This window comes from Montipora capricornis, chromosome 1 (assembly GCF_036669925.1).
Source record: "Montipora capricornis isolate CH-2021 chromosome 1, ASM3666992v2, whole genome shotgun sequence".
In the NCBI taxonomy this organism is placed as follows: Eukaryota; Metazoa; Cnidaria; class Anthozoa; order Scleractinia; family Acroporidae; genus Montipora; species Montipora capricornis.
In genome coordinates, this window is record NC_090883.1 from 28,109,669 (window position 1) to 28,137,170 (window position 27,502).

The 27,502-nt window shown below is 39.1% G+C and overlaps 1 protein-coding gene across 7 annotated transcripts in view; it reads right to left on the reverse strand.

Moving 5' to 3' along the window:
- Positions 1-24,780, reverse strand: part of LOC138037681 (polyubiquitin-A-like) — an 89,764-nt gene extending 64,984 nt beyond the window's left edge. For 5 of the 7 annotated variants that reach the window (XM_068883613.1, XM_068883605.1, XM_068883599.1 and 2 more), the window contains exons 1-2: positions 24,675-24,780; positions 17,375-18,597 (exon numbers count right to left, since the gene is read on the reverse strand). In XM_068883613.1, the coding sequence (XP_068739714.1) occupies positions 17,375-18,572 (1,198 nt within the window). In that variant the 5' untranslated portion in view covers positions 18,573-18,597; positions 24,675-24,780. Of the gene's footprint in view, positions 1-13,255; positions 13,396-17,374; positions 18,598-20,676; positions 20,990-24,674 lie in introns of those variants that run through there. The other 2 variants (XM_068883588.1, XM_068883619.1) reach the window with 2 other exon arrangements.
- Between the last annotated feature and the right edge of the window lie 2,722 nt (positions 24,781-27,502).

Sequence of the window (27,502 nt, forward strand, 5' to 3'; positions counted from 1 at the left end):
TTGGCTACAATATTCACCACCTTGTATCGAATGCAAGCGAATGAAATAATTGTTAATTCATTCCAGGCTCCCAGGGAAGGTGTTGCAAAGTAGGTCTGCCGGCCAGGGAGGAAGGATTGAAGAGGGATAACTGTTCAAAAAGAAAGCAAGTGAGGGAAAAATATGTAACTGCAGTACTTGGCTCAATGATGAGGGATGAAATTCAGTACATATCCTATATAAAGTGCTTTCAAGTGACGTCATGGTGGCCATGTTGGTGTCCCTAAACAATGGAACGGTGGCCATGTTGATGTACCCAACTAATCCTCCGGGAATTGAACTCTATTATCATGCAAACGTTTTATTTTGTTTCGATGGAAAAACAAGGTTACTGATCACGCGAGTGAAAACACTCCATACAGTAGTTACAGTTTGCCCAAAATCTATTTGGAATTGGCAAGTCTCATTACATGTTGATGTTTTCATGTTAAATCTTTACTGTCTTATTTTTCACTCCACTGTCCCCCCAACCTTTTCGAGATTTTAACTGAATAAAAAGAAAACCAAAGCTATGTGGCGTGGTTCGATGAAGCATAGCAAGTCTAAGATACTAGGTTTCAAGAGCACTAATGAACCTCTGAAAGTGCATGGCGTACACTTATCTTACATTGCACATAAATGCCTCGCCGCCAATTTTTATGAAACGCTGAGTAAGATGAGAACGAAATGAAATCTTTGGCTTTCAAGAGATCTCACAATATATGGTACGTATTTGTTAGCGAAGGCCTTAGGTGTATCACAATAGACCATTTTAAAGTTCTGTGCTTAGTTACCAGGACTTTGAACAAAAGCGAGACTAGTGTTGACCTTGCTTTGATACAAACGTCTTAGGCCACTTCGGAAAATACCATAATACTCTTTGTTTGTCCCCCCAAATTTTGCATAAGCATTGTTCTTGTTTTCTCTTGGGACCATTGTAAGTCCCAAGAGAAACTGGAAACAATGCTTATACAAAATTTGGGGGAACAAAGAGTATTATGGTATTTTCCGAAGTGACCTATTGCTTTTCTCATGTAAACCATGTTATTGTAATGCTAACGAGTTTCTACTTCCAGAAGAAACACAGTAAGGTTTGTATCAAAGCAAGGTCAACTCCAGCCTCCATTTTATTCAAAGTCCCGGCGGCTCTAAAATGCTGGTAACTGGTTACCATATAAAGGTTAAATTGGGCCCGGTACTTCACATTTAAATTCATTTCCTTTCTTGCGATTCTGAGTTGCTGGCGGCATTGATTTAACAAATACGCTACGGGATGAAAAACTATACCGCTCTTACTTTGGTATTCATTGATACAAAGGTAACCTGCCTTGCACGATAGACATTTTTCAGGTACGATGTCATGTAAGCAAATTGATAGAGCATGCGCAAGTTCAAGCAAATGTGATGTTACTTTGCATTGGACCCGTGTGCGTTAAAATGAATGTTGTTGAAGCGTTTACTTTGAAGAATGGAGTCCTCGTTTTATGAGGTAAGAATTTGTTACAGAGACAGAAAACTTAGTAGACAAGTATACTTTTTTTACTTGTCCCTTTATCATCAGCTATTACCATACATGTACCTTATTAATTAAAGCTGTCGGTATGTAATCTGTTGTTTGTCAGTTGCTAACATGTAGAAATGTTTTGTCCTTGCCTCTGGATTACTTTCGGTCCCTGTCTTTTTTTGCAATCCTGGGATAATCGCAACCACTGGCGTGCTCCACAGGGCTGTCAACCCCCTAAATCTTCAAATATTCACTACTTGGACAATCCCATATACATCTCTATTACCCCCGAAAACTTTTGCATAACCATTGTTTGCAATTTCTCCTGGGACACGAAAATGTCCCAAGAGAAGTCGAAAAACAATGCCTATGCAGATTTTTGGGGGTAAAAGAGGTGTATTGTGAGATTTGTGCAAGTAGTGAATTCTGAATTGATAGGATGATAGATTACGACATAACACTTGTGCCGTCATTTTCTAATGACGTCATGTTGCGTCTTTTACGCATACAGAAAGTGCACTGTCACACAACCTAGGCAAAGTCAAAAAAGGTACGAAAAAATTGTCATTGGCATTGCAACATTTTATTTGTTTCGTTGACTTCAGACCAATCACATTATCGCTCAAATTGCAATCCGTCAATACCAACGCTTGCAAGAACGGTTTATCGGAGGTTATGAGGAAAAAACGTTTGAATTTTGAAATTTTATCGCTGTAAAAGTCGATTCTCACTAGAAATGACAAACTTCGGCGATCAATTAGGAGATTTCAGATCGTAATCTTGAGGGCCAGAGATTCGGTCCAAAATATGGAGTCTCTCGGATTGTCCGGGAGAGTTGACGGCCCTGCCTCCATTACATGTCCAAATAAATGGAGACAACAAACACAAGACCGATTAACAAGAGGAAGGTAGACTACATTTTGTTCGAAGGTTTTTTCCGCCGATTTCAGGGTCGTTTTATGTCACAATATCTTAGTCAGTACGTGCTATTGTTTTTTTGCAGTCTATTCTGATACCAGTTCAATTCCGTAGTCCAAAGTCACATTCCATAACGCAACCGTAGAATAGTTTAAATTTACAACTGTCATCGGCATAAATTCCAATCAAAACCAGCAAACAGATGCTTTACAAATTTCAACGATGGTATTTAAATATTTAATACCGGGAGATTTAATTTAAAAACATAATAATAATAATAATAATAATAATAATAATAATAATAATAATAATAATAATAATAATAATAATAATAATAATAATAGCTTAATGTGATAGTTGAGGCTACTCTATGGAGACGGCGGAGAGAGTTAGGAAGTTTTTAGGTTTGGATAGAGGGAACCAGGTTTTGTTTAATATGCAGAAGGCAGTATTATCGCACACCCTAAACATAGCAAGGTCATTCAAGGTTTCGACGAGTTATTAAGGAATATAAACTCTTGTTCCTTTCTCAAATGTTGGTTCGTTAGTTATCACCAATTGGTTTGTAAATAGGTTTAACAGTAGGGATTGTTACACAATAGTGCCTTTTCCTACTTATATTTGTAAGCATACTTACGTACTATATACTGCATAATAATAATAATAATAATAATAATAATAATAATAATAATAATAATAATAATAATAAAAAAAGACTTAATATAGCGCACATGATCCTACAGTTCTAAGGCGCTGCACATCAAAATTACGAGAACAGAGGTCAGTTGCAAGTCTCGAATGATCAGGCTATTCCAAAGTGTTGGTGCACAGACGGAAAATGATCTGTCGCCATACTTAGTATTGGACCGAGGAACCTTCAGTAGACCCCTAGATGAAGATCGTAGTGGACGCGGCGGTACATATCTATCCAGTAGTTCAGTTATATACATTGGCGCAAGGCCATTAAGCGCCTTAAATGTCAATAACAGTATCTTAAAAATAATGCGCTGACTAACAGGGAGCCAATGAAGATGGATCAACAAAGGAGTTGCATGGTCATATTTCTGTTTGCATAGAGTCAAACGGGCAGCACAGTTCAGAACAGCTTGAGGTTTTGCAATGAGATAATTAGGAAGTCCGCACAGCAGTGCATTTCCATTATCCAACCTACAGGTGACAAACGCATGGACCAAAATTGTGGTATTCTCCACGCTCAGATACTTCCGTATACGAGTTATATTGCGGATATGAAAAAAGGATCCTTTACATATGCTAGACACTTGACGCTCAAATTTCATATGAGAATCAAAAACCACAAACATTTAGCGACAATAGTTGGGGCTTGGGGCAGAACTGTGATGCTATGATTAGTAGTAGTTCAGTCTTGTCAGAGTTCAGCTTTAAGTGTCATTGTCTGAGAAAGTGTTCCAGGGGCCAAAAGTTGTGGTCAACCGATTTGGCTGAAACTTGGCACAGAAGTTGGGTATAATGAGATATTTCAAAAGCCACTTTGGCTCACTTCTCTGAGTTTTAGTTTTGGAGTTACAGGGGGGGTCTCATTTTTTGCCCTTTGAGCACCAAAAATCCAGCCTTCCAGGGGGCATTTTGAAAGTGTGATAAGACCCCACTGGTAAATTGTGCTGCCAAATGAATTTGACCATGAACTCTACTATAATAGAGCTTTCAGTTCATGCATGTAACTTTGTCCTCAAGGTATTTCACAGAGAGGAGCCTGGGGCTAGAGTTTGGCCAAAATTGATGTTTAAATTATAACCCAAAATAGCCATTTTTCAAAATTTCACTATATTCACCTGCCTTCTTGCATAACTTCCAAACCTATACCACTGTTTACTTTAGTCACCCAGTTATCAAAATCAGTTGCGAAAAATTTGGCTTATTATGGTTTATTGAATTTTTGAAACAAACACTTCATGCCCCTCTAAGGCAATGCAAAATGGAATTTTGAGCCTAATTCAGGCCATAAACAAACCAAATTGTTGACAAGAAGCCCTTATTCTGTATTTGGTAAGTGAAAATGAATTGTCAAAGCCAAATCAGTTTCATTGTTTAGAAATAACACCGATTCTTACTTTAAAATTCATCTAAAAGGGGCCTCTGATTAGCACAACAAACACATAAGTTAGCAAATCAAAGGTGATTTTATTCTTTGAAAACCTAGTAACCATCAAAGAACACAAATGACAATGTTCTGATGTACATATAACAATCTTTTTACAAGATGCTTAAATTTTTCTTTGATTAATTTTATAGTCGTCAGTTTCATGTCATCTTTCCAAGCAAGCATTACTCCAAGCATGGAAAGTCTCCATATTTTGTCAGGCACATTATTTTTATATTTTTACCATTTAAATTTAGCGTATGAAAAGGTCCGTCAACATATAATCTTCGTCTGACCTTGTAATAGCCTGAATAGTTGTTTTTAATACCCATCAGCAAAGGAGCATGACCATACATACGTAGATTACACAGACATATACGAGCTTCAGTGAGCAGTATCCAGGTGAACTGTGAGTTTCCGATTCCATTAGAGCTAAAAAAATGAAACCATCCATCCACGGTTAGGAGAGCTGGTTATCAAAAAGCTTGTTTTGCTTTTAAAAAGAAAATAACCCAAACAAAGCCTTCCATTGAGATGATGCACTTGTTACTACATCAAGCGAGCTGGCCCGCCATTTTGGACTTGAAGAGTGTGGGGACTGGACCGAGTTCCCGTCCAATCCTTCTCCCGTTTTGCGGGAATTTTTTTTCTGTTTTTCATCAGGTGTGTTCGAAATTCTAGAAAGTGATCTGTTTCAGGATAATTTTTTATGGCACCTTATTCCTTTGAAGGGGTAAATGACCAGTGCAGTGTCACGTCATGGGCTGCCCGGGCTGTGCAAGAAACAGGAATGTTTCCTTTGTTGTCTTGCGATAGTGACGTGACTGCATGATTAAAGCACAAGTAGAAGAGTTCAGGTGTGTCCGGAGAAGAAGAGGAAGAACTGGTGATGCCAAAGCTACAGGTGCTTCAAAGTATCAGTTAGGGATCATATACGCTCACAAATGATTTTTAAAGCAGTTTACGAGACTCTTTTACTTGAAGAAAGACAATGATATATAATTTACGATGTTGTCGTCTCAAATTGTTTGTTCGTATAGTTGATTGATTCCCATTTTAATTTCCTGGGTTCTTACGAAGAGCACTAAACATTCAACAAACTCATCTCAGCAATATCTTTATATATATAAAAAAAATAACAATAACAATAATAGAAATAACTTGAAGGCTGTCTTTTGTCTGCTCGAGCTGTTTGTTTAAGTTCAGCTTGTCACGTTTGGCAATGCACAATTCGAGCAAGCTTGCATTGAGACTCCACCGGTCTCCTTTATTTGCCTGTTTCGTCGAAGACAAGTCAACTTAGAATAGGTATAGCTCCATAATTCCGCAGGAATTGTTTTGGGAATTTTAGACACAAAAAAGAATTTTAGAAAATCTCAAGAATATTGAGAAAAAATTGACAAATACTGGAACTTAAATAGCAGTATATATAGGAGAATACTGAACAGCAACATTTCACAGGCAGAAACGTTGAAAAAACGTTTTTATTTTTCTGTATTCCTACCAACCAAGAGAGGGCTCAGTCCACCCACATGCTACAACAGTGTCTAGAGTACTGTTCACTGAGCACAACAAATCAGCAGTTTTCAGAGTCATCTACACTACAACTAATCAGCGGTTATTCACCAAAAGAGGCCCTCGGAATTTTAAAGAGTTTTAGCAGATAACACTCTTATTTAGGTACATTTTTTCATTATTCTTTTAATTGAATAGTTAACATTATTTTAAACAATTTTTTAAATTAAATAATGAAACATTTTTTCTACAAATATACACAAATCTTCCGTGCTCTTCCAGAACGATTCAGAGTCAGTTCCCATTCAAGTACGACATATGTGTGTTCATTACCTATGCATTATTCCAAGCAAATCCAATAATATCAACTAATTCGGTCGATTTTGCGACGACGTTTTAGTGACATTTTCTCTCTGAAAATGTCAATTTTGTCGAAAAACGTAGATGCAGCATGTTTGAGTGTCAAGTATTTATGAGTCAATGATTCAATGAGTCAATGAGTCAATCAGTCAATGAGTCATGAGTCAATGAGTCAATGAGTCAACGAGTTAGTGCAGTCAATTAAACCATAAAATGAAAGCTAAAATCTCAGAGAGCGCTTAGGCCTAATCACTGAAACGAGGGCTTAGGCTTAATCAACAAATTATTGCTATATTGACTGTGAGTCTCATTGACTCATTGACTCACTTGACTTATAAAACATGCGTTCTCGGCATGTTTGCAAATATCTTTGACGAAAAGGGTAAATAATGGAAACCGGTAACTGAATTGTGCATTGCATGATAAGCGTGTGCACGTGACAAGCTTAATGTAAACAAGCAGCTCGAGCAGACAAAAAACAGCCTTCAAGTTATTCTTATCGTATTTTATTTTTTTTTTTGGACAAATCTGATGAATGTTTAGTGCTCTTCCTAAGGACCCAGGATATTAACATGCGAATCAATCAACTATGCGAACAAACAATTTGAGTCGACAATATCGTATTTTACATATCGTCGTCTCTAAATTTCTCTTCAGTCAGAAGAGTCCCCTAGATCACGATAAATGTCGTTTGTGAGCGTATATGATCCCTAACTGATACTTTGAAGCACCTGTAGCTTTGGCATCACCAGTTCTTCCTCTTCTTCTCCGGACACACCTGAACTCTTCTACTTGTGCTTTAATCATGCAGTCACGTCACTATCGCAAGACAACAAAGGAAACATTCCTGTTTCTTGCACAGCCCGGGCAGCCCATGACGTGACACTGCACTGGTCATTTACCCCTTCAAAGGAATAAGGTGCCATAAAAAATTATCCTGAAACAGATCACTTTCTAGAATTTCGAACACACCTGATGAAAAACAGAAAAAAAATTCCCGCAAAACGGGAGAAGGATTGGACGGGAACTCGGTCCAGTCCCCACACTCTTCAAGTCCAAAATGGCGGGCCAGCTCGCTTGATGTAGTAACAAGTGCATCATCTCAATGGAAGGCTTTGTTTGGGTTATTTTCTTTTTAAAAGCAAAACAAGCTTTTTGATAACCAGCTCTCCTAACCGTGGATGGATGGTTTCATTTTTTTAGCTCTAATGGAATCGGAAACTCACAGTTCACCTGGATACTGCTCACTGAAGCTCGTATATGTCTGTGTAATCTACGTATGTATGGTCATGCTCCTTTGCTGATGGGTATTAAAAACAACTATTCAGGCTATTACAAGGTCAGACGAAGATTATACGTTGACGAACCTTTTCATACGCTAAATTTAAATGGTAAAAATATAAAAATAATGTGCCTGACAAAATATGGAGACTTTCCATGCTTGGAGTAATGCTTGCTTGGAAAGATGACATGAAACTGACGACTATAAAATTAATCAAAGAAAAATTTAAGCATCTTGTAAAAAGATTGTTATATGTACATCAGAACATTGTCATTTGTGTTCTTTGATGGTTACTAGGTTTTCAAAGAATAAAATCACCTTTGATTTGCTAACTTATGTGTTTGTTGCGCTAATCAGAGGCCCCTTTTAGATGAATTTTAAAGTAAGAATCGGTGTTATTTCTAAACAATGAAACTGATTTGGCTTTGACAATTCATTTTCACTTACCAAATACAGAATAAGGGCTTCTTGTCAACAATTTGGTTTGTTTATGGCCTGAATTAGGCTCAAAATTCCATTTTGCATTGCCTTAGAGGGGCATGAAGTGTTTGTTTCAAAAATTCAATAAACCATAATAAGCCAAATTTTTCGCAACTGATTTTGATAACTGGGTGACTAAAGTAAACAGTGGTATAGGTTTGGAAGTTATGCAAGAAGGCAGGTGAATATAGTGAAATTTTGAAAAATGGCTATTTTGGGTTATAATTTAAACATCAATTTTGGCCAAACTCTAGCCCCAGGCTCCTCTCTGTGAAATACCTTGAGGACAAAGTTACATGCATGAACTGAAAGCTCTATTATAGTAGAGTTCATGGTCAAATTCATTTGGCAGCACAATTTACCAGTGGGGTCTTATCACACTTTCAAAATGCCCCCTGGAAGGCTGGATTTTTGGTGCTCAAAGGGCAAAAAATGAGACCCCCCCTGTAACTCCAAAACTAAAACTCAGAGAAGTGAGCCAAAGTGGCTTTTGAAATATCTCATTATACCCAACTTCTGTGCCAAGTTTCAGCCAAATCGGTTGACCACAACTTTTGGCCCCTGGAACACTTTCTCAGACAATGACACTTAACTTGTTACAAGACATCCAATCACTGACATCTTTAACACATGCTTCTAACCTTGAAGCAGCAACCAGTTCAGGAGTATTGGAATCAAATGAAAAATAAATTTGAGACTAGTCGGCATAGAAATGGAACATCATTCCATGTTTCCGAACAATGCCCCCTAATGGGCCAGTATACAGAAGGTATAAAAGCGGCCCGAGTACTGAGCCTTGAGGGACACCGTGCATCACGCTGCAAGAAGAAGAATCCGCGCCTCTGATAGTAACATACTGGCAACGTGCAGTAAGGTAAGAGGTAAACCAAGCAAGGGCCTTGCCTCTAATGCCAAAATGAACACAAAGTCTATGAAGCAATAACTCATGGTCAACTGTGTCAAACGCTGCGGACAAGTGCAACAGCAGGAGGGCAACTGTTCGGCGTTGGTCAATGGCGTTTAGGATGTCATCTTGAACCTTCAGAAGAGCCGTTTCGGTGTTCTGCAGTGACTTATACGCCGACTGAAGCGGTTCACCGAGGTCATTACTATCAACATTCTCAATGAGCTCATAAGAGACTGCCTTTTCGATTACTTTTGAGGCAAAAGCCAGATTTTTATCATCGAGATTTGCCTTCTTTAGACGAGGACGGATCTGCGCAATTTTCAACATCTCAGGCATGATAGCACAATCTAAGGAACGGTTAACAATATCGGTAATAACTGGAAGAATCACCGGCCAGCATTCCTTCAACATAACGGATGGAATAGGATCTAAATCACAGCTCTTGATCGTTGAAGACTTGATTATTTTAGACACTTGATCTTGTGTAACAGGCCGAAAATACAACAAATCACACTTGCTAAAAGACGCATCTAAGTTTAGCATCAGAACTGCCAATTATACTAGAGCGAATTGTGTTTATCTTCTCCAAAAAGAATGAATCAAAACGATTTGCCAATACTTCGTCAGAAGTGCATGAGGGGTGGCGAGATACAGGTTTATGATATAAAAGAGTGTTAATAGAGGTAAACAAGACGCGTTGATCACTCTTGTTATCATCGATAACAGAAGAGAAGTAGATCTCTTTAGTAGTCTTGATCATTTCATTGACAACTCGACATTGAATAGTATACAATCGGTGATTCTCGTCAGTCTTCGTTTTCCGCCATTTTCGTTCCAGTTGTCTACGTTTCCTCTTTGCTTGCCCAATTTCTGCAGTAAACCAAGGCATGCAAGGACGATAAGGGACCACACGACATTTCAAGGGAGCATAAGTGTCCAGTAGTGATGCAAGTGTCCGATTGTAACAGGAAAAAAACTCATTAAGGTCTAGAGCTAGAGCACAGCAGATTTTAGTAGCTCAGAGTTTTGAAGATCAGCACACAAATTATCTACGGAGACTGACTTTAAGTTACGGTATGAAACCCTTTTCTTTTGAGGTACCAGTTTAGCGAATTAAAATTTACATTTTACCGCCATATGGTCAGAAATTCCAGGATCAGATACTTCAAAATTGCTTGCAAAGTTCTCTCCACATCTCGTAATCACAAGGTCAAGTGTATGTCCAGCAATATATATGAGTACTGCAAGATATATTCTGGGTCAGATTAAATAACTGAAGTATGTCAAGAAAACGACGAGCAGTTCGATCGCAAGTATCATTCACATGAAAATTAAAATCGCCAGATAAGAGTAGATAGCCAGGGGCCGTGACCAGAAGACTCATATGGTCCGAGAACTCGTCAAAAAATAAGTTATTGTTGACACATGGGGGACGGTATACGATCACCAAGCGAACGACTCTCCCGGCGTATTTCAGTTGCAATTCTATGAATTCAAAAGTGCGATAAGTATCTCGGATTTCCTTGTCCACCCTGAAATGTTTTTTCAGTATTATACCAACCCCACCACCATTGCAGTCGAGTCGAAGTATATGGTGAAAAACATAATCAGCTGGACAAATATCTTGGACAAAGTAGTCGTCATAGTCGTTTCCACGTAACCAGGTTTCGGTGACTGCCAAAATATAAAGATCGCAATCAGCGATGAAATTCCTAATGACCCTGGATTTATTACAAATTGATCTCGCGTTAAGAAGACAAAACTCTACTCTTTTCAATGGTTGATCAGTAGATCGTGAATGAATTCGGTCGACGTAAATGAGATTGTTGACATTAACACCCATCGGACGCGTATAACAATAGTCCAGATGATTGCGTTGGCTCTCGTTCACGCACAATGAAACAGCATTCCAGTGAAATTCGTTTACCAAAATGTTATTTTTGCTTACAAAATAGTCAGTAGGAATATGAATAATAAATCGACGGCGATGTTGAGCTTTCTTATTTTTTCTCAAACGACCGGCGCGTCTTCCTCTGTATTTTAAATACCACGGGCTTTAAGCTCTCTATGAACTCTGGTCGATAACAAATATTGTCTTGAGACCCTGATGGTCAAAAGTTGACTCCTCGAGTAATTAATGCAGGAACGAATTACCTGCGAATGTAATGGCTGTTGTGCAGGCGGCGGAGTCAAATAATAATTTCGAACCTGTATTTGAGAGACCGGCCCTGGATTTACGGAAACGTCGACAAAAATGGTGATGTCAATAGGAGGGTCGTGACCTGGAACAGCCAACGATGTTAAATCCCGCTTAGTCATTTTGGTCAACGCTCTACCAGTTCGATGAAAATTCCTTGTTAGTCTCTGTTTCCCAGCACACAAACGAACAGCATGGTCCAAATAAATGTCACCGCATCCGTCCAGAAACCCACTACATACTTTCAAAAAGCACATGTCGCATCCATCTACCATCAACAATGTAGGATGAGTAGCTCTCGATAACGAAAAACCCAAGAAAAGCAAAAAACACATAAAATATAACGGAGCCGAAATAAACGTGGCTGCCATTATGAGCGCCTATTCATTACCAAGTTGTATTTGTGAACATGAACCACAGACTTACCATCCTAAATTGCGTGTGTTGAGTTGTATTGACATGAACAAATTTCCCGTAACATCAGTAACATTCTCTAGTGTTAACTCATGTTTTGAAATAAAGGTCCCGATTAAGTATTTTTGCCTTGTGTTGTGTTCTATTTACAAATAAAGTGGAATAACTACAGCTTTGGGTAGTTTGAGGGAAAGCCTTTTAACTCTCTCTAATATTTGTTGCCAGCAACTCAGAATCGCAAGAAAGCTAGGAAATGAATTTAAATGTTCTGGGTCCATGAATGAGTTGCCGGTCCCCAGGCCCCTTCGTTTTTCCCCTAGATTTGCAAAGACGTCTGGGATCGCTAGGGGGCAAACCAGTCGATTGCGCTGCTCGAGTTAAAATACGCGATTAGAAGCATTCATTAAGACGTATTTGTAGGGTTTAAGCTCGAGTTAAAATTAGGAGATTATAAACGTTCAATAAGAGGTATTTGTAGGATTTCAAGAAACATAAATCGTTCGAGTTTAAGAAGTAGTAATAGGTGGTGGTGATCACCGTGCAGTGAGTGTATGGATGCGACAATGACCGTCGATATTCAGAGCGAGAGATCAAACTATTACTCTCTTGAGGTTTTACTCTTAACGAAACAACAAAGAAATTACAGCTTGGGAGAAACAGCTTCAAAGAACAAACTTAAAGGTCAACAAGAGCACCGTAAAGTTTACTCTAATCATTTTGCCGGTCGATACCGTTGTGATACTTGCGAGAAGCCCATTTTGTATTCGAAACGTTATCCAGACGAAGGCAATAATGTGAAGGCTTCAGAAAACATCGACACGAAAGGAAAACGAAAGCAACATTCATTATCGCATCCATATACTGCACACCCACGACTACTTCTTAAACTCGAACGATTAAAGTGCCCCTGTGATCAAAAAACCACTTCCTTTTTTCCTTCAGATTTTGAAAGTGTGTTTGCTTAACACCTGACTGGCAAAATTTTGAGCTTTGATTTTTATCCAAAGGCCGTTTACTTTGAGTGTAAGTTTTGGATTTCACGGTCCGCCATTATTCACGTTCAAAACTGACCGATTGGACCTCAGACGGTTGGATCCAGGGAAAAGTGACGTCAGAGGCTCACTAGCTTAAAATTTCAGGGTGTGAACGCAGCTTATTATATATGCAAAGCGTGAGTTTATAAGTCTGAAAGCCCCAAACCCCCGTGCTGCATATTAATTCTGCGGCGTACACACGTATTGCATTTTTAAACTAGTGAGCCTTTGACGTCATTTTCTCCTCGATCCAGCTCTCTCAAGAACATAATGTTAGTAATGGCAGACCATTAAATAGGAAAATGAGAGTTAAAATAAAGAGGTGTCTTTTCGAAATCAAGGCTTAAAACGTGGGTCACTTAGTGTTTTGTTAACATAGTTTTGAAATCCAAAGAAAAATACTGGCGATCCCAGAAGTTTCTGTAAATGTAGAGGAAAACAAAGGGGACTCATTCATTTTTATATAGTTGCCTGTTACGAGATACCGGTTTACCTTTTACCAGTTACCTGTTACCAGTGACAAGCATTTCAGACCTGCCATTCAAAGGCCTGGTAACTGAGCACAGAACTGTAAAATGGTGTATTGGTGTATGCAACATCTATGCTGACTGTTCCTGAATTACTTGTTGAAGTCGTTTTTTGCCTTCCTAAGAAAAATAGGAAGGAATAAATTTAAGAGAATGATCATGTATCAGTCATTAGAATATAGTGGAATCGACTTCAAACATTTTTACACACCGGTAAAATCTTTGTGTTTGGCTTGGATTGGGAGACGGTTGGGGGACTAGGATGATAAATGGAAGGCAATTCTAAATTCCAGTTTTGAATTCACACCTATGTTGGCATATCCGTTCTTCTCAAATGCAATTACAATAAAGGAGCCTCAAACCATGAGCTACCTCTCTTTCAACGGGAACGTCTCCAATATTTCCAAGATTTAAAAAGTATACAGTACCTCTATCAATTCAAATGATGAACTCATTCTTTGGAATGATAAGTTAATAACTGTAGGCAACAGTACTTTATTTTGGAGATCCTGGTTCGAACGTGGAGTTACTTTCGTGTATGATGTCTTAAATGTTTATACTAGTTTCCTATCCTTTGATGACCTTCAAAATAAATTCAAAATAAAGGCCAACTATCTGTATTATTTCCAGTTGATTGCATTCATTCCACAAGGTCTTAAGAGGACAGCGGCACAACACGCAGTTCCGCTATGTGACTGCCACACTTTCCATTGAGACCTCTATCACTTTAGTCGAAATGCGCTGCAAAACCTATTATAAAATGCTCTATGGAAATGGCTCCATGGGCCCAAGTGAACAAGTTTCCCGACAAGTTTCCCGACTGTTAAACTTACTATTAAACAGATTGCCTTTCAAAATGCAACTCCTTTGGTTTATGGGCTATCAAAACCCCTGACGTGCAGACTAGAGCTACTCATCATACTGGTTAAACAAATGAATATATTTTTTTTTACATGTATTCCTGTATCTCTTCTGAGAAGAAACCCACATTATCTAAATTTGTTAAGAAAGTAAATGTTCATTGGAAAATAGAAAATTGCACTCTCCCCTGAAATAAGTATAAATATACTATAGATCTGCTATTGTAAGTTATTGTAATGCATGCCTTATGTTTTCGTGTATGTGTGCAATCATTTGCTAGTAGCTGTCCATTTTTGTGTAAATTAATAAAATTAAAAATTAAAAAAAAAAAGATTCCACTGTCCCTAAAACATATCAAATGCATTATGACGTAACCATCGTGAAAGGGTTTACAATTTCACCGGAATTAAGCCTGCTTTTCAGCCCAAGAGCGAATTTTTGTTTGCTTGATTGCTAGAAGACGCTAATGCAAGTCAGATATCATTTGGGTTCTTGTTTTTTTAAAGTATTATAAAGCATTAATAAATGACAACAAGTAGCGTTTTGCATTTCTCTCTCGCTTCCCGCCCTTTCCTCTCCCGACTCCCGTACCCCTCCCGCCCCCTGTCCCCCTCCACTGAGGAGCATACCTCTGACCCTCACATTAAGGGCCTACTGACGTATTTTTTGGGGTGCATCGCTAAGGATGTAATAGTTAACTAATTTGAGAGAATTTGGCATTATTTTGGTCAGTTTCTAACTTTTGTAAACCAGTGACCTTAAATATGACGTCAGCAAGCCACGCCCATGGTCACGTGACCAATAAAAGAAAACTCTAAATTTGTCTACGTGCTACACAATTTGGGTATTTAATCAGTGGTTTCATAATTTGTATTCGTTTTTGCATCCAGCCAAGCATGGTTTTATTTTTATTTTGAAAAATGTTCTTTTTAGAGAGATAAACGATACTGAAATATCCATAATTTTTTCAAAAAAGATGATATTAAAAAATCAATGCTTACCTATATTCTGTATTTGGAGGTGAAACGTGCCATATGAAAAAAAATTAATTCAATTTAAAGACCGCCGGAAATTTAGGTTTTTTCTCAAACCGGAAGTCAGTTCGTTTACGCATGCGCAGTTGATCTGAGAACAAGCGCGAGAAAGGGCGAGGAAAAACCTTGGATGGAAACAACAGTTCGTGTGGTGATTTTTGCTTGTGGGTGGGTTTTCGGGTCAGCTCACTATATGATGACGTCAGTCACCGGAAGTAACATTTCACTTCCCTAGCAACGCTCGAAAAATCCGTCCGTGGGCCCTTAACATGAATTCTCACACCTCAGGCCTTCCTTTATGGGCTTTAATATATTGTTGCATGCATATGGAAATAAAAATGCACGGTATGTATGGGTTTCTCTAATACATATGTCTATACCTTTCATTTGCCTCGAAATTTCTAACTTTCATGTGTTCTTCACAGTGAGATCTTAAAATTCTAAAATCCAAATAGCAAGGTCTTCTCAGTTTCTATCTAAAGAAGGTTGAAGATGACTGAGAAATAGATATTTTTTTTCAAGGGTCCAGTTCCGTGAACAGCATTTGGAATTTCCAAATTGTCACCTTGCGTGACACCAAGATACAAGGCTATTTGGTCGGAGAAAAATGTCTATCCCTATGAATCTCAGCAGTTTGAGCCTTTCAAGTACATTAGGAGATGTGTTCATACACATGCATTTTATCTCACGACTGAAATGTAAGCACTTTCACCACAAAGTAAACTATAGATGTTTTCATAAATTACTGGCCACCATATTGGTGGACCACATGGTGTCTCCATGCAAAACTAGATAAAAGTGCATGAAATGCTTCAATGAATAACACAGAAACGATTTACCGCACAGACCTGAGAATTGGAGAGGTGGTTAAAAGATTTGTTTCCTACAACATTCCAACATTCCGAGTTCTTGGCCTTTTTCATTGAACGATTTCAAATTTTTTTGTTGCGTGACAAAAACAGAGCAGGCTCTTCCCTCTTTTGTGTAACAAAGATCATACCATGTACCGTAATTCCCCCATTCGTGCATAACCACAATCTCTTGCACCTTTGAACACAATCCCTTGCACTTCAAAAAACGACGTGTTCTCCCAATTAGAGAGCTGCCTTGTTTGTTCGCTTCAGGCTCACTCACTGCGGCAACAATTGGCAATTGGATTCGTCAAATGTAACCACACAGTTAAAACTGTGTACAAGCTAACCATTACACCACATCTTCTTAAATGCATCTCCTAATAAAAATACATCAGGCTACACACAGTCAATCTATGGTCTCAAACACAGACTTAAAATCCAACTAGTGATTAATTCAGTTTTGTCAGTTTTACTGTCACCTACTGTATCATTATAATATTATCCAAAGTAACCTCTTGCAAACTGCTAAAAACAGAAACCAACAAGGTGAATCAAAATCTGGCATTCGTAATGCCGAATACAAGTCCATTTAGAAGAAAACATCTCTGTTTTCTGTTAGGTCTACCACAGTGATCAGGGTTTGATCTAGGATCTATTGTTACCCCAAGCTTCCTAGGGGGTTCTGGGCATTGCCACCCCCTCCCCCTCCCCCATCACCCCCAGGAAATTTGCATATATTCAATTTTGAGAAATGTTACAGGGGTATTTCATTTCGTCTTTTAGTCAAAATCACGTTCTGCCAATGTTACAGTTTGCTCTGATATTTGCTAACAACATAAACAAAATGTACAGCATGATAACCGAGCCTGCTGTAAGGCCAGGAGCTTGCAATACTGCATCTTCTTTGTCCTATAGTGTCCTTAGACAGGGAATACTGGTACTTACTTCATGTGCACTGACCTTGTCACGCCTGGATGATTTTTCTGATATAGTTACCTATATGCTGTAATGATAATATTTTTTACAGGGAAAGCTGGATATTTTTTTTTTGAGGGGGGGGGGGGGGAGCTTCTACCCCTCAAATACCCTAGATAGAACCCTGGTGATTGGTGGCAAAGAAAAACAAACACACTAAGTCTCATTGAGATATGATTTGACATGTTTTTCTTTTTCTCAGCAGCACTTCATCAATAACTAGGATGGAGTACACCGATCAAAAGTGATCTCAAACACTTCATGGATCCTAAGGGAAAAGAGAAAAATAGTGCAAGCCATCCACATTAGTGTATGACATATTTCTTAAATTCAATTCATGATCAAACTGCATGCAAAAAAATGGAAGCCTCATACCACGAACAAGGTTGATTATCTTGACGAGAAGGGCGTCACTTTGTTTGGTCCAACTGTATTTCCGCTCATATGACGAGCGTAAAATCTGAACCTCCACAAGCCGACTTTGCTTCTCTTTATCCCAGATGTTCTTGATGGCAGCAGCCCATACCTCTGGTTTCTCTGAGTCAATCACAAATGATGAGCCAAATGGTAGTTTGCTTAGGGATTCCCCAAATCCAGAGTTTTTGCTGACAAGAACTGGCAGACCAGCTGACAAGGCCTCAAGACCAGTCAACCCAAAGCCGTCGGTTCTAGAAGGCATGACTACTAGATCTACTTCACAAAATAATTCCATTAACCTTTCTCTGCACTTGACGTAGCCTCTAACCTTCAGGCAACTAGCTTGTAGATCGCACTCCAAGAAAGATTGTTTTATCTCCTGATATTCTCCATCAGCTGCTCCAACAAAGACGAGATGAGTGTCAGCAAGTGAGGCAACAGCCTTTCCTGCAATGTCAAATCCCTTTAACTGAAAATCTTCTGCATCACCACGGCCAAACACCAAAACACTGCAATGTTTTCTTTCATCAGGGTCTTGTTTAACAGTCAGAAATTCTTCGAAAATACCAGGAGTAAAGTCAAAAATTGTGTGATGTTGTTCACAAGATTGAAGATATCTATGGAAAGACTCGGCTAGCTTGGGGCCAATTGCTACGACAAAGTCAGCTTTTTCACAAAGCTTGACTTCAATATTGTGCTTTTCTTCACCCTTGGAAATTGGATCTGGGTAGGATTTAAACATTCCCAGCTCCTCTGGGTCTGTATGCACCACTTGCACCCATTTGCATTTGTGACGCTCTCTTATAACTTGTGCCTGACGACCAAGTTTCACTCCATGACCAATGACCACCTCGATTTGTGGATCATCTGGTGGAAAGCTAAGTAACTCCAGATCTTCATAAGCGATAAACTTTTTTGCTTCAACAATGTTTATGTTGTGTCCGAGGGCTTCTTTCTTGTCCCCTTCACTGCATTGTGGCACAAAGAAAGTGATTTCCACTTCAGAGAATTTTGCCAAATGAATGGCTAACTTTCTGTTTATGGTGGAAAGTCCGCCCTTACTCGATCCCCATTCAGAAGCCAAAATAGTGACTTTAACTTTACCAGATCCATCAGCTTGGTTGTGCCCTTGATATTCTTGTGAAACAGAAGCCATAATCTGCAGTGTATGACACCTGCAACTGAAAGACATACAGGCATACCATAATTTGTAACAAAACTTGCCTAATCTTAGCAAACTATACCATAAAGTACTACAAATTTTCCCAGGGAAGGCATGTTAAATTTCTGGTTGAGACAGAGAAAAGTACTCTGAGAGACACAAGAGAAGCCAGAGGGGTCCTTACAGAATCTTTGGTCATTACTGTCATAATTTTATGATTGACATATAACTGTTAAAGACTGGAGGCAGCATGGCCAAGTGTTTAGGGCGACAGAATTTTAGTCTGGAGGTCCCAGTTTCAATCTTACCTCTGACCACTATCTGGAGTTTTTCTCAGTAGTCCCTGGTTCAACTCCTTCCATGCATTATTTTGTAAATAGCTAACTGGTGTGTCTTTATAGCCAGTTGGGAATTCTTAACTTTGTTATTTTTATTTGTATCATTTGTTTCATTGGTCCTGACAAGCTTCTCACGGGAAGTAGTCAATTATGTAAACACGCACTCATGCATGCACTCACTCACTCCGCACTCACGCAGGCGCATGCGCACACACTCCCGCACACATGCATGCATGCACTCACTCAGTCATTAATTTTATTTATTCAATATTTAAATATAATATGTACATGTATGTATCATGAATTGCCAGAACACTTGTGGGGAAAATATACGCAAGATTATTGTGGTTCAAAGATTCCAATGTAAAAATCCACATCATGATCAGAAGCCTCAACAAAATGGTCATGTGCACCTTAACTAATTAATGAAGGGTTGATAGCATATGTGTCTTATGCAGAATGAAGGTCACAGCAAAGGAAAGGTGCTTACAAAGCAAGATTGTAAAAAGCACCAAAAATCACACATCTTTACTGATATTAACTTTATTTCTACTGTAAATACATTTTAAATTAGAGACTATCAGTGAGATTGGAGTACAAGTAGCACTGACTAATTTTTTTTTGCACACTGAGCAAGTGCACCCTGGAGAATTCCATCCTTGTAGTGGTAACCATTCTAAAGTTCCCTAGTAACAATATTGGAAGCTACAGTAATCACTAAACAAAAATAATTATGTAATTTTTAAAAGTGTAAAAGTGCCAATTGCAATTGGCACTTTTGGTTTGTGTCCAGAACCTTTAAAAGCATATCAAAGTCAAACATTCACTACTTGCACAATCCCATAATACACCTCTATTACCCCCCAAAACTTAAGCAAAACCATTGTTTGCCATTTCTCCTAGGACAGGAAAATGTCCCAAGAGAAGTCGAAAACAATGCCTTTGCAGATTTTTTTTTTTTTTGGGGGGGGGGGGGGGAAGAGGTGTATTATGGGATTTGTGCAAGTAGTGAATGCACAAAATATTTCATAAATTAATAATTCACAAATCAAGCTGCTGAATAGCCAATTATTGTTACAGTGGCCAATGTCATATGTTGCTAGGAAAAACCAAGATTTTGATAAACAGGCCATACAGGCTAGAATTTATATTGAGGCCAGATCTTGGAACAGCCCAATCAACCTGGCTGATCCACTGATGGTCACGTAAATCATAAGGCAATGGTATTTCTTAGTTCTAGTTCAGCTCTCAAGTTACTTGGGGTGACCAGCTGCTGTATGTATTTTTAATTTATAACTTGCACTTAGTTAGTTATAAGTCTTATTTTGTAGCACAAATAAATGTAACAGTTGTTGTTTGGACCTTGGTCAGCGCAAAATGCAGACTGCAGACTGGGTGCAATATGCAGACCAGACACAAAATGCCGACTGCTTATTTGAAAATGAAGTTATTTGAGAAACCATTGGGTGTTTGATGGAATCACAGGTGGCCCAGACTCAAAGTTTGAAAATTATGCTCAGTTAATGTAATGATTTGTGGGGTTTATGTGGGAAACATGAAATGCCAAAAAAAATTGGCTTATCCTAGTTTATAGAGAAGAAAATAAAAAAAGTTGGAAAAACACCTACACATCAAAACTTTTAAATGGTTGTGCAGGATAAACCAAAGTAGCCGGCGGTTGATTGCTGGCAGCCACCTTCTATTGAACCTCTCTGCTTATCCTAGTTTTATACAGCCAAGAAAATAAAAAATACACTTACCTTTACTGCATCTTGTGTCCTTGTGTCGATTTGAGGCATTTTGAATTTTGCTCCTATCCTTGTTTAAAAGAGAACAAGGTTTAAGACTTGTAACCTCTGAAACCAGTGATCACTCTGCGATCGATGACAGATTAAGCTGAAAAATCAGCTGATTTGGCCTTTTGTCCACTCTCACATGAAGCTTGATAACAAACGATATAGCATAAGGGCCTGGAGTCTGACAAAAATCGCCACATGCTTAGAGAACAAGCCAGTTTTCATGAAGAACCCACCACCTTCTCCACTTTAAAAAGCCCTTTGGGATTCATACATGACATTGGAAGGTTTGGCTTAGCAGCCTGGCTTGTTGAAAATTTCACTTCTCCCTATGGGTGAGTATCTAATATCAAACTTTGTCAATTTGGAACTTTTGAACCATCCCCATGGGAAAAAATTGTCACTAAGCCAGGCTGCCAAGTCAGAGCTTCCAACGGTCATGTCATGTATGAATCAAAATGGGCTTTTTGAAATGGAGAAAGTGGCTTGTTCTCTAAGAATGTGGAAATTATTGTTGGACTCTGAGCCTGTATGCTACATGTATATCGTTTGTTATCGATCTTCACATGAGAGTGGACAAAGGGCCAAATCAAGCTCATTTTTCAGCTTAAATCGTCCTTGATCATGGAGTGATCACTGGCTTCAGAGGTTCCGAGTCTCCAGCCTTGTTCTCTTTTAATGAAGGATATGAGCAAATTTCAAAACCAGCCCAGAACACCTCAAATCGACACAGGGACACAAGATGAAGCAAAGGTAAGTTTACTTTTTTTATTTTCTTCGCTGTAAAAAACTATGAAAAGCAGAGGTTTCAATAGAAGGCGGCTGCTGGCGATAGACCGCTGGGTACTTTGGTCCATACCGCCACGTGCTTCACGATGGCAGGTCTAGAACGCAGGTCACATTCCACCGGGCAATCATTGCAGGTCATTGTTTTACGCTTTGGAAAGTAACCAAAACCCTCAATTTGGCTAACCCTTGGCCTAAGGTTGGTTTTTAGGCCTAGGGTTAGCCAAATTGAGGGTTTTAGGTTATTTTCCAAAAGGTAAATTAATGACTTGCAACAAGTGATCTGTGGAATGTGACCTGCCATTCGCATGACCATTTGAAAGTTTTGCTGTGTAGGTGTTTTTCCACCGTTTTCTATCACAAAAATAAAATCACTGAATTACGGAGTTTTCTTCTCAAGAAAAAAAAATGTCTATATTGTCAAACAAATGTAACGAAAATCGAGTACATCGCGTATTTAGGGGTTAGTGCTCAATTTACATGACATTCGGCCTATAGTGTATTTGAATACTAATAAGGGAGCAATTTCTGTCAAAAATGACTATCATTGTAGTGTTTTATTGCCTAATTTCCATTGCCTTTTAGAGGGAAACACCTTTTGGAAAATGCTGTAAATAGCATTTCCAAACTTGCAGTGGTTGAACATGCCCCCAGACCCCCCTTGAGGCTCATGTCTTTAGCACTCGGGATTCCACATCCGTCTACTTGGGTTGTCCACATTATGCTCACAATTTTCACAATTATGCTAATTATTTATGCTAAAAAAATTTTCCCCGGATCACTCATTTTTTACATAAAATAAAAGTCCCAAACTCCCAGTCGCCCCAAGTGGCCATGTCCGTTTCCTGTGGTAAAGTCTGGGGCAGTCGATTATCACGTATATTTCACCACAGGAAAACGGAATCCCAATTTCGAGATTGTACCTAATTCCAATGTATTTATTTAGATTTTGACATATTTCCGGGACTTTTTCTTACTATTATGCTGGCGTAATGCTCGATGCTCATGCCTCACTATTATGCTCAAAATTATGACGGCATAATGTGCCCTTACGGAATCAAATGATATGGGACATATAATTATATGGTCCACGTTTGGAAATGGTATGGGCAAAGCTATGGCCCATTATGTGGATTTGATATGGGCTATTGCCTTCCATAGCAAACACATACCCAGTCACTGTCTTGAACTACTGTCATTCTATTGTCTCTTCCTATGGGATTGCTACGTATTTGGCAAAAATCTGTACATTAACCATAGAATCTTGTATGGGAATGGTATGGGTGTGCCCCATACCATTCCCATATCATAGAATCTGGATGGGAAATGCTTCCATAGTAATACTATAGGATCTTGACCCTGTTCTATGGGATTGCTACGTATTTGGCAAAATTCCATATAATTTCCATAGTAGCTGGGTATACATGTACTGGCATTTGATATGGAAATGCTATGGGATCCTTGATTCAAGTCCATATAAATTCCATAGGATCCAGGAATTGCTGCATAAATTATGGGAAATCTATGGGACAATGCATATACCCATAGCTAAACCATAGCCAAGTTCTATGCACAGGAGTAGCCCATACGATTCCCAGTTGCTTATAATCGAGTTCTCTGCTGATATAAGCAACTTGGAGAGGGAGATGAGGGGTTTTTACCCCATTTCTACCTTTAGCCCTTCAATTTGGTTGTTTTTACATGTATCTTAATTCTCTTTTGAGAGATATTTGTTAATATGAGGTCCCTTTCCACTTTTGGATATTTCAGTATTACACAATAATCAGCAGCACATTTCCCAAATCATTTTGAAAAAGACTGATCATGTGCTTTTACATTGTAAATTATGGTCTGCATAAATGTAGGCAGGCTGTAATGTTGGCCAAATCGATTAAAAGGTGTTAAGAAGGAATCCACCAGCAGTTCAAGTAACAAGTGGACAAAACTTTGTACCCTGATCATTTGCATCTTACTGTAAACTTTGGTTTTCCACCGTTTTCTATCACCAAAATAAAATCACTGAATTACGGAGTTTTCTTCTCAAGAAAAAAAAAATGTCTATATTGTCAAACAAATGTAACGAAAATCGAGTACATCACGTATTTAGGGGTTAGTGCTCAATTTACGTGACATTCGGCCTATAGTGTATTTGAATACTAATAAGGGAGCAATTTCTGTCAAAAATGACTATCATTGTAGTGTTTTATTGCCTAATTTCCATTGCCTTTTAGAGGGAAACACCTTTTGGAAAATGCTGTAAATAGCATTTCCAAACTTGCAGTGGTTGAACATGCCCTAGACCCCCCTTGAGGCTCATGTCTTTAGCACTCGGGATTCCACATCCGTCTACTTGGGTTGTCCACATTATGCTCACAATTTTCACAATTATGCTAATTATTTATGCTCAAAAAATTTTCCCCGGATCACTCATTTTTTGAATAATTAAAAGTCCCAAACTCCCAGTCGCCCCAAATGGCCATGTCCGTTTCCTGTGGTAAAGTCTGGGTCAGTCGATTATCACGTATATTTCACCACAGGAAAACGGAATCCCAATTTCGAGATTGTACCTAATTCCAATGTATTTATTTATTTATTCATTTACGAGATTTTGACATATTTCCGGGACTTTTTCTTACTATTATGCTGGCGTAATGCTCGATGCTCATGCCTCACTATTATGCTCAAAATTATGCCGGCATAATGTGGACAACCCTACTGTCTACGTTATTTTCCCAGTCACCCACTGCAAAACTTACTGAAAGCACTGGATCATGTTTTCCATGTAAACCCTACAAATCGTTACATTAACTGAGCATTCACATTATGAGTTTGGGCCGCCTATGATGGAATAAATCGTTCGACTGCAGGATGTTCATGAGTTGTGACAATTAAGTTAATATATATAATAAGCTTACATTACATACCGGTAGCTCAGATGTATGTCACTTTAAAGGCGTTAACGTAAGACTTCAGCAAAGTTATTGTTTACAAGTACAAATTTAGGAACCCCTTAAAAGATGTCGCAATCGCAAGATAATAACAAGAAATAGTTGTCAGCAATCTATATGCATTCGACCGGAGATGAGATACGGCATTCTTGCTTGTGATTTGTGCATCTTTCCTTACATTGGAGTCACTTCTCCTAAAAAGAAAAATAAAGTTATAATGATTCCTACCTAAATAAGTCAATCTGCCACAAACTCCGCCGCTCTGCGATCAAGTGAGCACAACTTCCCTTGGATACATGGCACTATTATTTTTTTGGGTTCAAGAGACGGAAGTAGGTTTGCAACGACTTCTGGGAGAATGGAACGACAACCCCTGCCCCTCCCCGCTCGAGGGGTTGTCCCTGCGCCAGGTTGCATTGTGTTGCTGTGTTGCTCGAGTCTGTGTACCTGCACTGGACCATGTATTAGTGAGCTCAAGCAACGCCGGAGAACGCACCATCCCCGACGTCAAAAATGAAAAACCGGAAGTTCACCTTCAGAACTCTTTCAGTGCTCTGACTCGATAATACCATAATACCGGAGTTAAAACTTAAGCTTTCAGATACCTTGTTTGAGGCGAAACAACTGTTACAGATTTCCGGTCGCAGTTCATAAGGTCCGGGAAGCCAAGGTTCTGGTTGCTAAAGACCATTATTCATCTGTTAACAAAGTATCTGACTTTGAAATTGTGTTAGCTCATCCTAGCTCCAGTTTTGGAAACTTTTGCATAATTTCTGAACGATTTTGTTGTGGAAGCGTCTTCATAGATTTGAAGACACACCCTTGAAACTCGCCCGATATGTCTAGCGTTGGGGTTTGCCTAAAACCAGGAATCTGGAATCACTTAAAATAATCCAGCGTCTTGCAAATGTTTACTTTCATTTCGCTGAGTAATTTGTCACATGCTGACTCCTTTTGGGAGGGATTCATGTAGTAACTTCGGAAGAGCATCCAACTGTTGGGGCTTTTTTTTTTTCTCGATCATGGGGTGATCATATTATTGACATCAAATATTACAGTAATTGTCTTCGGGGGCCCGATTTTCTTGATTACACAACATTGTGAATCTCTTAAGGGTGCATTTGATTGGCCCTATTACGCAGTTAGAATAGGTGTACTGATGATTTGAAATTGTATGTTTTTAAGCAACTAGGATGTTGAAGATGTGCTTAAAATTTCATTTTAGCACGTGTTTGATAATTTCCATGTGAATCTCTGTAAAATTGATGGATTTCTGACTTCAATTCTATGTATTCCAAGTCCGGAATACGGTCGATCGAACGCATCCTTGCATTGTATGCTTGCAATACTTATGGGAAAGCATTTTACCACACGCTAATGGAATAGTTTTCCCTCAGATCGCCCTTTCTATAAAGCATGAAGGAAAATAGCTAATATCTAAAACAATTTTAATTTTATCTGGAATCAAAACAATTGCTTTCTAAGTACTTACAGCGGTTACCATTCACACACACCCTTCAACGATTTTTTATCATTTTTCGAAACTAAAACCCCATTTACACGCGCTAAAAAATAGGCACAGCAAGGCACATTTTTGGTACCGCGCTGACAAGTACGTAGCGGTCCCCAGCGAAATGTGGCACCATTGCCCAAGACTTTTGAGGTCCCGAGACTCACGGTCAACACGTCGGAATGGAAAATGATTCTCGCTTAACACACGTACACTGGGTCTGTTTTCGATCTTCCGGGGGCTTCACTCTATCCTGGACGCAATAAGTGTCAGAACTTTCTGAAAAAAAAAAAGAATTCATTCGATCGGTTTCTAAAGATAAAATGCTGTGAAAAAGAGCTGTTGGATTACGACTTCGTTCACCTTATATATATTGCCTCCTTCTGCCTTGCAGGCAATGGATATTGGCGTAGGCACTTTCGCTAGTGACTGAATGGGAAGAACGCTTCTGGAGCTGCAAGGCCTGTGGCAGTATGAACAGGCGTACGTTATCACGTTCGTCGGGTTATCTGTGGAAGCCTTCTTCCTCTGTCTCTTCTCCTCACAGATCCACATCCTCTCTACGTCTTTTCGTTTGCAGCCCGTCTTGACAGCTACCCTTCAACGTAGTCTACGCTCAGAGGAGGTACTGGATTGTTGGCAGTTCTGCAGTTTCAAGCATTTCCTCCTGGTTGGTGATCTTATCCCTCCAGGTGATCCCAAGAATTTCAGTGCGGAGGAATCTGACGTGGAGTGTGTTCAGTGTAGCTTGTTGTCTGGTGTATGCAAGCCATGTCTCACTCTAATACCACAGGGTGCTGAGGATGCATACAGAGTAGACTCTGATTCTGGTTTTTAAGAGCAGCTTTTAGGTTTAGCTAGACACAGTTTTCCGAAATCCGAGGCTGCCTTGCCTCACCAAATGTATATCTTTCCATGCACGCAATATTAAAAGCAAATCCGTGACTCAGGAGCCTATCATCAGGAGCGTGCAACTTCCATACAGCGTCTGTGAAACGGCGTTTTCACAAGTAAGGTTATTTTTAGATACGCCTTTCCCGCGAGTTAGTTTTCAAAAGCCAATCAGAAGCGGTGCATAATTAATAACAGTTTATTATTAATTATGCACCGCTTCTGATTGGCTTTTGAAAACTAATTCGCGGGAAAGGCGTATCTAAAAATAACCTTACTTGTGAAAACGCCGTTGCACGAAAATAGGTAAATTGCACGCTCCGGGTGATGGGCTCCTGGTGACTATATAAAATCTTTACAGCGGTTTTCAATTGAGTGTCGAAAGTAATTAGCGAATTGCTTTGGTTTTGCATTACTTCCCCCAGTGATTGATTCAGAGTTCTCCCGCCACTTTTTCAACCAATCAGAAGTGAAAACAAGACAAATCGTAGCTCGCGAGTGCACATTTTCCCGTGCTTTGTGTCGGCTTCGTGTAATTACTTCGAGTTTTGATTGCTTTACTGGATTGTCTCCTTCCTTTTTGATAGGCCAAAGTAATTACTCGATTGAAACTCGCTCTAAAAGCGTCTCGAAATAAAGAATAACCAGACCTTTA